Genomic DNA, 11,702 nt, shown 5'->3' with positions numbered 1-11,702 from the left:
AAGACATAAGTCCTAGACCATGCATTCCTGATGACTGGTTACTTCAACACAGCAAAAAGTCATGCTTCAGTTTGCCAAGCAGCACGAGGCACAAGAGTGTCACCTCAGAGCTCTCTGTGTTGCAGAACTGACAGGCACTTTGGAATCTGCCCACAGCGTCCTGAACTCTTACCCATTTGTAACAGGTCTGAAAAATCACACACAGAGCGAAAGCTTTCATAAAAATATATTTAAAACAAGCAAGAAAAAATAGTTTTGGCCTTAAGGATAACTTTCATTATTCTTTTAACCAAGTATAGTTAAATTATATGTATAATGATTTCAAGTACCAACTTATAAAAGATGTGACAAACCAGACAACGAAGAACAAGAGGACTCTTTTTCTCAGAAAAAATGTATTTGCAATTCAAATGTTCATATAAAAGCATAAATCTTAAAAAGTTCATAGATGTGTTTTTAGAAGTGCTATGGTTTTGCCATTCATTGCAATTACATTCCAAAATGTGCAGGGCGGTCCACACTGCATCACCTTATGCTTTTGTCACACTGAAGTCACTCTCATCACGACCTCCCCCGAGCTGTTATCTTCTGATAAGTCTTCATGAGGCCTCATCCGATTGAACAGGTGCAATAACACGTAGCCACACTGAAACCTCGGGGAGGTTAACTGAGTTGGGTGGACCAAGTTTCTGTTCCGCAGAGCTGTCAATGGCAACCACAAAGTCCTGCTTGTGGAAGACTCTCCCCGGCTGCTTTCTTCGATGTCTGTGGCTTTGTCATAATTTAACACATCCCAGTGCAAATTCACGGCTCGCCAGCGCTTGAACACTCTGTAAACTGCAGCTCCTTCATGAACGATGAGACCTAAAATTTGAGGAAATAAAAAAACCAAAAAGACTGGTGATAATCCAAGGTTGAGAGTGTTATTTTGTATACTAGTAAGGGATCCAAAAATAGTTATGTTATTCATCATCAGGAAAATATGGTATTCTGTCTACTCAAATATTATGGCTAATGGCAAGTTACTGCCCATATGACACAGAAATAATCCATTTTTGAAGAATAAGCAGAAGATACATTAATATGTAGAGAATCAAGCTATCACAGATATAATTTCCTTGCTCCATCATGGCTCAGATTTTGCCTTGGGCACTTATATTGCCTTAGGAGAATCATTAGGTTCATTTATGGATTTAACACATAGTCTTGAGTGCCTATTGCGTGGCCAAGCAATGTGTTAGGGGCTTGAACCCAGCTGGCAATTTAATTTGAGAAAGAGACAGATGTTAAGGTCGTTACAGATACTAAGGTTACTGTTTCTCCAGTTCCTAAAATAATGCCTGACCCACCGTTTTTTAAAAACCATATAAATTTTGTTATTTGTATTCTCCTCAACAATTCAACAAAATGTATTGAACAGTTACTTTAGAGCTTTATGAATATTATCCCATGTAGTACTCATCATAGCCATATAAAGTAAGTACTAGCACTTTCTCTGTTTGATAAACAAGGCAACCAAGCCTTGGGGATGCTCAGAAACTTGCTCAAAATCATACAACCAGTAGCAGTGGAGAGCAGAGATTCAAAAACAGGCAGGCTGGCTCCGGGGTCCTTGTTCTTTGTTGCTATAAAGTGAATCAGCTCTTTCCACGTTTCTGAGACAGACTCTTAGGAAAATAAAGTAATACAGCAAACTTGGAAACCGTTAAGTCAGACAGCATGCACTAGTACATGTGCCACCTCCACTATCCACTCCAGATCTGTCACGCACCCTGCATTTCACACATCTACATTTCAGTGTGTAGTCCAAAGGCTTTTGAATTTGTGATCCCTCACAAAAAAGTAGTCCCTGGGGAAGTTCTCTCAGATAGAGAAGTGAGGAAGAGCTCTTCTCTTTGAGGAGGCTGAAAGTCCACTGCAGTTGGTGGAGAGATCAAAGAATAGTCTTTGGTAGATGAAGTACGGCATGTGAGCACAGCATGTCAGCTGGCACAACCACGTTTTAATGATAAATTTAAAAATGAGCAGATCCCACCTTTTAGCAGTTAGACCTTTGGGTATATGCCCTAGAGAAACTCTCACAAATGTGAACAAGGAAGCAAGTTAAAAAATGTTTACTACCTAATTGCCCGTATTTGAAGGAAAAACCTGCAAGACATCCCAACAGTCTATCCTCAGAAGAATGGACAAATTGTATGTAGAACCAATGGATAAGAGTAAAGAGATAAAAGGAAATATAGTCATATGCATTAATGTGGATACCTCTGAAACCATAATGACAATTCCAAAGTCACAATGAAAAAATCAAAGTTTCAGAAAGAAACAATGGCAGTTAATAAATACTATCCATTTTAATGAAGATACATATATAGATGGTAGACATATAAAAGCATGGATGAGAATAATAACCACTAAATTCATGGTAGTGAGGAAGGAAGGAAAGAAACAAAATTGGGAAGTGGCTTCAAAGAGGGTTTCAACATGTGGGTGTCCCAAATGTTGCATTTTTAAAAGTGGGTGGTGGAGATATTAATGCTCAACATATTATTCTGTGTATTTATGGTGACTGAACAATTCACAATTTCAAAAATAACAGAGAATTTATTAGAAAAGTTCATCTAAAGTGGATTTGGGGAGTTGGGGAGACAGTAAGGAGGTCACTGCATTTACATGAAGAGCAGAGTGATAGCAGTAAGGATACGACAGAGAAATAAAGTAATAAATTCCCAGGGAAAATTGACAGGAACTGTAACAGGAACTGTAATGGAAGAAAGGGGGAAAAACTCAGTCCCATGTTTTCAAGGCTGGAGGAATGGGTAATTGAAAGATTGGTAGTCACCTTCCCATAGGAACAACGAGGTAAGTGTTTTGAGCATGTTTTTCTTGGAGAGACTATTACATTTTTTTGACAGATAAAACAATGCCAGGTGGGTGACAGAGATACCCAGTCCTTGAAAAATGACACCTACCTAATGTCAGAACTTAAGTTTTGCATTAGTCTCTCACCAGGAGATAAATCTCTGATACCTGTGACTTACAGGCATTCTGAAGATATTAATATAGGTTACAAAAAAAATGCATGTGGTCTAACAAGCAAACACATCTTAAGTTCAGTTATTATATATGACCAAAATAATAAGGAGAAATGTAAACTTCTATTTGTCATAACAATTTCAAATAATTGTTTTTATCAACTTCTTTTTTCCAAAGGAATAATCAAAGTTGACCTAACTGACCAGATATTTTCAGGAAACAGCCAGAATGAAAAGTCAATACTATCAGATTTTAATTGGTGGTTCTATTGTTAGCTTTCTGAATTCTCCATGGTCAATAATTTAACATTTCAGGTTCAATTTTTCCTCCTTAAAATAAAATCGGTATACCTAATCTTTACATTCAGCCAGGCAACATAAAGACAAATTGGAATTCATCAACTACAAAGCCCTCACATTTCTTCTGGGATGGTAACTCTATAAATACAAGACACTATTATTAATTAAAAATCAATAGTGAATCTATGTGGTGGGGAACACATATTCGCACTAATCACAAAACAATTACAGCCTGAGACAGGTTCATTCTGGGTAAGTGCAGCGATGGAGGGTGCAGGGGCACAGCTTCACCAGAGGAAACCACTGACTTTGCGAGAGCCTATTCTTTTTTTTATTGATTTCCTTTGCAAGGCCAGAAATCAGATCACTTACTAGAGCTTAAAGTCACTTTCCGGGAATATATTCCTGGTAGCTCTTTTCTAAATACATAAATCTAACCAATATGCAGAAATAAATCCCACAGGTCTTTATAGTACATTTTGAACCAAATTTAAAGAGAGAGAACTACTTGAAGTTTTCATGAAGACGCAGTCCTTTTGAATTTCCAGTTCCCTGGGCTGCTTTTTAATTGCCGCAGGTTATGAATGATGTTTAGATTTTGTTTTATTCCCCATGAGCATTCAGAATTACTCCTTGGCCTCTGCAAGCTCAGATTTTACTGAAATGCAATGAATTCCATTCCCATCCCCAAGGCTGTTCTCTGTAACGTGCATTTTTTCCCCTTTTTCTTCAAATGCTGTGGAGTTACAGGAAATGCCTTTTGTGCTAGTGGTTACCAGGTGTGACTACTATGATCGGCAAAGCCAGGGTAAGGATTCATTCAACTCTGGCTCATTCTGTTGAAAATCCAGCTTTTAAAAACTCTATTAGCATGCTTTCTTACTGATGATCAAATGAATTGTCACCTTGACATTTCAGGTCATATGCGAACAGACTGACGCACTTTTTCATCTGAGTCACTAAGCCTACATGAAGCGAAAAGTGATGATCACTTCTATAAAATGTAAATACTAAATACTTGAGGATACTCGCTACATTATTAACAGCATGGATATAAAAAATATGATTCATGGGACTTTAAGGTTTGTAGAGTTGAGGAGTACGTGCATGTGTGTGTGTGGTTGGTTGGTTGGTTTTTGTCATTTTCTTACTGGTAATGTTTAACTGGAGCACCGCCTTACTGAAGTGCAAAGAAACATTTTGTTAGAGATTAATCTTGAAAAAGCAGGCTTAAATAATTTCTGGTTTCATTGAATAAACAGTTTTTAACATGAGCAAAATAAAATCTAAATTTTGAAGTGGTGTGTTATTGAAATTCCTTCTGGTATTAGGTTATTTACCCAAATAAGTGATGGGGAAGGCTACCAAGGTACATATGCTCACATGCTCCATGCTCGTGCACACACACACACACACACACACACACCCCATTTGTCTATGTTTACTTTAACATATGAAATGTTATAATTAATAGAGACTTACAAAATTTATGATCAAATACAAACAAATTTTACCTTATATTAATTACCAAACCACTGGTCAAAAAATTTCATATTGTGTTACCAGTCTCAGTTTTTGTTTGGATAAGTTTGGTTGTTTTTCACAATTCATAACATAAATTTGTATCAAGAACCTATTCTGTGCCAAATACTGTGCTAAGAGCTTTACATGCACAATTTTCATCTAATCTTGACTGCACCTATACAAATAGGTACTTGTTTGTTTGTTTGTTTGTTTGTTGAGACAGAGTCTCGCTCTGTCGCCCAGGCTGGAGTGCAGTGGTGCGATCTCAGCTCACTGCAAGCTCCGCCTCCCGGGTTCACGCCATTCTCCTGTCTCAGCCTCCTGAGTAGCTGGGAGTAACAAATACAAACAGGTACTAGTTTTAAACAATGTTACAGTTGAGAAAATTCAGACCCAGAGAGCTGTCCAACATCATGAAGACAGAAGAATCAGAGCTGAGATTGGAACCCAAATTTGTTTAAAATGTAAACCTTGAGTGCTACAGTCCCATCCATCCTAAATCTCCAAAGTATAGAAGTCTCTTCTAATCACAGAATAACCAAATAAAAGAGGTTACTATGGACTAAACATTTGTGTCCCCAGATGAATTCATATGTTGAAGCACTAATTCCCAGTATGATGGTATTTGGAAGTGAGGCCTCTGGGAGGTAATCAGGGTTAGATGAGATTGTGAGCGTGGGGCCTGCATGATGGGATTAATGTCCTTACAACAAACAGAAGAGACATCAGTGCTCTCTCGCTCTCTCTCTTTCTCTCTCTCTCTGTGTGTGTGTGTGTGTGTGTGTGTATACATATACCAAGGAAAGGCCATGTGAGAGCATAACAGGGAGACGGTGGTCTGCAAATCAGAAAGAGAGCCTTCAGCAGACATCAGATATGCTGCTGGCCAAATATCTGCCACAAGTTGTGTTATTTAGCTTTCTCAAGGGTCATTTTGATTGAACAGCACACAGAGTTTTGCCTTGCACTCCTTTGTGGTTTCATCAGGGGCTTGCATTTCCTGGGAGGACTGGGGGTGAGTGTGGCTTCCCAGGCAAAGCTCTCATCATCTACAGTGTTGTTTTCAAATAAGCCTTGCCAACTCTTTTCTCTCTGTGCGTGGGAAGGGAGGGGAGGGGAGGGAGTGGCTGCTTCACTGGCACTCCTAGAGGTATAATAATGTCAGTGACACACAAGGATGGTAAAGATGGAAACTAACTGTATAAACTTTGCTTACCTCACAAACTCCAGAACTTAATTTACTCAAGTTTTAAATGAGAGTGATGCAGTTTACCTACAGTCTCAACATATCTCATATATGTATACACCCAAACTCTATAATACATAGATACAACCCCATGTCATTCTGAGAAGTCAGTGTGCACAGGAAGCAAATTGGGACTTCAGGCTCTGTTTAATCCATGTGCTAGAAGAGCATTTTAGAAACCATCTAATAAACTGGTGCCACTTCTGACTCCTTAATTTCTGCTGTTACTTGGTGAAAGCCTGAGCATGGTTGCTTCAAAGAGGATTAATCAAACGAGGCTGTGGCCCAAGACACCCTTTGTTGTGATGATCTTTGCTAGAATATAATACAATGCATGAATCCTCCTGACACAGTTTCTTAATCTGCCCCAAACTTAAATGTCCAGGAGTTGTGGAAATTTAGATGTGACTGTAGAGGTAATCACTTTAAAAGTCACTAATCTATTGCTGGGTCTTGTTAACACACATCAAACAATAACTATAAGTCATGGTTACTTCAGTATGTACAGAATGTTTTTTTGTTGGACTGAACTATATATGAAGCTATAGACAGATAACTGTATATGAACTATAAATAAATACAATGTGAAGTAATATATATAATAATATATATAGAACTATATCTGAATATATTTTCAAAACATGTAAAAGATAAAATGTAAAGATGTAAAGACTGAAAGATATACACATGTCATCACAAAAGTCACTAAGCTCACAAAACAAAGCTGTCATAAATTGATATCCTAAAACCCAGATATCTGGGAACTACAATGTCTTAATTATATATGAGCATTTTGTGAATATGCATCTCCACTGTTGTCCATATAAAAACAAATAATGTAAAAGAGTAGCCCACATAAAATGTACTTACAAACTGTACCCTAGAACAGATGGACTTAATAGATATTTCTAAAACATTCTACCCAACAACTGCAGAACATACATTTCGTTCATCAGCACATGGAACATTCTCCAAGATAGACCATATGATAGGCCACAGAACAAGTCTCAACAAATTTAAGAAAGAAAATGAAATCATATCAAGTACTGTCTCAGACCACAGTGGAATAAAATTGGAAGTCAATTCTAAAAGGAATACTCAAAACCATGCAAATACATAGAGATTAAATAACCTGCTCCTGAATGATCGTTGAGTCACAATGAAATACAGACAGAAATTTAAAAATTCTTTGAACTGAACAATAATATTGACACAACCTATCAAAACCTCTGGGACACAGCCAAAGTGGTCCTAAGAGGAAAGTTCATAGCATTAAATGCCTACATCAAAAAGTCTGAAAGAGAATAAATAGGCAATCTAGGGTCACACCTTAACGAACTAGAGAAAAAAGAACAAACAAAAACCCAAACCCAGCAGAAGAAAAGAAATAACCAAGATGAGAGCAGAAGTAAATGAAACTGAAACAAAAATACAAAAGATAAATGAAACAAAAGCTGGTTCTTTGAAAAGATAAATAACATTGATAGACCATTAGCGAGATGAATCAAGATATGTTGGTTTTTCTATTGTTGACTATAAATGGTATGGAGCTTTGCTCTTCTCAGAATGACCTAGAACCATGTAAAATTCATAGAACCAGGTTGAGAACAGCATGTTGATCATCACAGCTCAAGGGCTCAAATACAGATGCATCATTACCATTGATAAAATAAAAGCCTCTGTGCAAGAAACATGATAGGGACAATGAATTATTGTGAAACTTACCATGACAAAAAACCCTTGACACAAAGGGGCTGGCTGATTTCTAAATATTGATGATCCAACTCACCCCACCCCCAAGTAGATAAAAGCACACATGAAGAAATGATCAATGCAATAATGAAGATCCTAATGATGTCAGAGTTTCTCCAAGAGCACACACAAGAAAACCAGTGTTCATTCTATGACACTGCCACTGTCTATGTCCTCCTGTATGCTTCATGAAGTCTGCAGCTATCGGCCTGGATGCAAAAAACACATCTGTGCTGGATCTCCAAAGCTGATGACACCACTGCTTGAAAAAACAAGATGGCAAAGTCTAATTGTCAGATGGAGTCTCATCTTTTACTAATTGGCAGCGAATGAAGCACACCCTTTTCTGAAAGGTTCTGACACAGGTTAAATTTGTCCTTGTCTTGCCATCCCTGTTTTAGTTAATGACCATCTCCCATGTCAATTAAACCAGAATCCTAGGAGACACCATGACTCCTCTCTCCTCTTGCACAAACTTCTGTTGATTCTGTCTTCTTGGCAAACCTGAGCTGAAGCATAAGACGGATAATTTCCTGGAATGCCGGCTCTTACGTTTGCACAATGAAGTATTAATTATGCTTCAAGATCCCGATTCTCTCATAATTTCTTCTCTGATGTACTCAAATAAAATAAATCTTTCCCTCCTTCTACTGCCCATCACTCTACACAGGAAATATCCCCACTGATTTCCTTACTACCTATACTATAACAATTTGCTTCTATGCCTGAAATTCCTAATCATCTGTGTCCTCCCTGACAACAGAACCATGTCTTATTTGCCTTTGGGAACCTGTTCCTATCTTAATATCCAGGTCAAAACTCAGTCTTTGCTGAAAGAGAGGGAGAGAGAGAGAGAGGAGAGTAGCCATCACTGGGATCTAAGGGGTCACGAGGAATGACTTAATCTAGCTGTGACTGCTCTATGAAAATAGAAAAGGATCTAGGAAAATAGAAAGGAAAATAGAAAAGGATCTAGGAAAATAGAAAAGGACTGTTCTTTGAAAGGTTAAAGTAATATTTGCAGATGCCAAAGAAACAGAGACAGGCAGTTCAGGATGAGATTGGAAAAGAGTTTAGGGATTGGGGCCCATAGTTCATGAGTGGGTTTTGGTCTTGGGGGTAAAGGTGGTGAGGGGAAAATATGGGCAGAGGACATGGCCAGGGCAGAAGAACTAAAATTCTTTAAAAGGATCTGTGTTCAGCCGCAGCAAACGGTAGCTGCCTCTCCCACTGTCTTGCTGGCCAGGTCATCAAATGTTGGCCTATATCAATCACAAACTGAGATATTGGGCTGTGCCCAGGCCTAAAGCCTGGGAGACAGGTATGGATTCCTCCCTGCTATTTCAGGCAAAATAGAGAGAGTAAAAGGAAACTGTCCATTCCTCTGACCTCTTGTTTTCCTAAGAACCCAATGAATCAATCACTCACTGAACTGATTTTTAAAATTCCTTGTAGATGCGAGTATCTCCTGATCTTTTGATTAGTAACCCTGGAGCCCAAACCCACTATTGGCACATTTAAAGAATATTTCTCAAAAGCTGTGAAGGCTATATATTATAAAAAATATGGTGTATCTTTTATCAATTTTTTAAAAAATTGATTAACAGAACTCATAGGAGAGAAAAATTGTTATATTATCTAAGTTTCTTCCCTACGGTGCTCAAGAAAAAAACATAATGGATGTATTTGTTTTCAATAAAAGAAAGGAACAGTCCAATACTTCTATAGATAATAAATTTCATAAAGATATCCCAGAATTCTCCTATAATTGGTGGAATGGACTGGAATCAGTTAAATTTTAGTTGAATGAAGTTTCAATTCTGTCTCTCAGTTCTTGGACAGATGAAACACCTTGCAGCAAAGGGGGAGCATCATGTATCACAGGAGTAAGAACGTCAAGAGCCTGGCGGACAAGCACAGTCACCGAATTTCAAAATTAAAAAGTAGTGGATGTAATTTAATCCAACTCTCTCACTTTGGGGAATGAGAACTCTGAGACCCAGATAAGTGATGCAGTGTGGCTTGCTCAGGGGTCTGTACCTAGGAAGTGTCTGAGCCCAGAATCACAGCCAGACACAGGACGCCCGTGTGCTTGCGCTGCGACAACTCAGACCTTAGGAGCCATCCTCGGCCAAAGCCAGTCATCACCGGTGTCTCCTCAGCCTGTGAAATGGCCAGTGGCCAGAGTGACATTACACTGACTATGAAGGAGATGACAGAATTAAAATCTCTTTTCTGTAACAGCAAAGGCTGAGATGGGTAAAGTTTTCTCTGGCCTTTATCCTAAAGGGTACATTGCAGTATTTGGATAGGGCATAGAAGGATTACGGCAACCTTCACAATTTATGAATATAAATAACTCTGCAAGCTGATTCAATGAAAACTGTATTTGACTTAAAAAGCCTATCAGTGTCTATCTTCTGTGTTAATTTAAGGTTTTAGCATGGGGAATTGCTTTGGTAGATTTCTATTTGTTTACCACACTCTAGTATATGGACTAAAGCCAGTTCTTAGAAAGAGACTTTCTAAGAACTTTCTAAGAGACTTGGTGGGCTTTTCCTAGTGGCAAGTGAAAATAAATACAACTAATTTTCTATTTTTTCTCCAATGGATAAACTGTCTACTGCAAACTCACAAAAAGATTTTAATAATTTTCACAGTAAACCATACATATATTTGTTGTTCTATTTTGGGGGGTGAAAATAATATTTTTAAAGATCTAAATTGAAATGTCGAATTAAAACCTGTTTATCTTTATGACTAATAGGCTATTTCACTTTTGTTGGCTTCATTTTTCACTTCTCTTAAATCCTACAGGAAGAAGGCAAAAATTCCAAACAGAAACTACGTAAGTATAATTATAAGTATAATAATAAATAATAAGTATAAAGTAAATCTAAGTATAATTAAAATTTGTAACTCTTCTATTTCATCGCATGACATCAGTAAGGTGCTTATAATTAAAAATATTAATGAAATTTTTAACCTGAATATATAAATGCTCAGACAGTAGTTTCCTTAATATTCTATTCTATGTCCTAGTAAGAAAATTCAAGATTGGGATGTGATTCTTTACATAGATAATTCTTATTAAGAAATTGTTTCACTCAGAATGGTGGGAAGAGAGAAAAAGGCTTTTGGTATAGTGTATTCCATGTTTTCCATTGCCCTTACTAATGTTTCCATTTGTTTTGGACTCTATTAATTTAAAATAAATGAATACTTTGGGCTTTCAAGGAAAATTTTCTCCATTTCTGATCTAAAACAGTTCATCTATTATTTAAAAGGTATTTACTCCCTATACCACGTCTTAGGTGTTTGAGACAGTAATTTAAATAGCTTCACTTTATTATTTATATAGAAAACATTTTGTAAGCTCTTCAAGTTATTCAAGCTCAGCATATAAAGAGGGGTTTTTACCAAACAATAAACAGAATTACGTGGGTCACCTGACTCATTACACAGGCTCTGGAGCGACAGGGTCTGGGTTCTTATTTTGGGTCCTGCTCGCCATCTGTTTGATCTTGGGGAAATTGCTTCATCGTTTTCTCATCTCTCAGATGAGAATAACAGTATCTATGCCTCCTGAGATGGTTGTGAAAATTAAGTGGGAAAATCGAGGTAAAGTGCTTAGAATGTTGCCCGGATCACAGTAAATACAATCTTAGACATCACTGGAGATGCATTTTTAAAAACCCTAAGTCAAATTCTTTCCTTGGAAGCGGCTGAAAACATCTACGGGCTTCATTTCTATGTTCAGCTGTGTGGTTCCCGATGGCCCAGAGTTTGTCTCCCCTGCCCTGCCGGCACCCACAGTTCCACATCCTTAAGCATCATTTAGAAGAATG

General features: G+C 37.7%; 1 protein-coding gene across 1 annotated transcript in view; it reads right to left on the bottom strand.

Moving 5' to 3' along the window:
- Positions 1–209: 209 nt before the first annotated feature.
- The window catches only part of MARCHF11 (membrane associated ring-CH-type finger 11), a 116,562-nt gene continuing 105,069 nt past the window's right edge, over positions 210–11,702 (bottom strand). The window contains exon 5 of the mRNA XM_017855949.1: positions 210–864. Within this exon, the coding sequence (XP_017711438.1) occupies positions 542–864 (323 nt within the window). The 3' untranslated portion in view covers positions 210–541. The remainder of the gene's footprint in view (positions 865–11,702) is intronic.

Source organism: Rhinopithecus bieti, unplaced genomic scaffold (assembly GCF_001698545.2).
Source record: "Rhinopithecus bieti isolate Rb0 unplaced genomic scaffold, ASM169854v2 scaffold_41836, whole genome shotgun sequence".
Classification (NCBI taxonomy): domain Eukaryota; kingdom Metazoa; phylum Chordata; class Mammalia; order Primates; family Cercopithecidae; genus Rhinopithecus; species Rhinopithecus bieti.
This window is presented reverse-complemented; position numbering and strand designations above follow the sequence as displayed.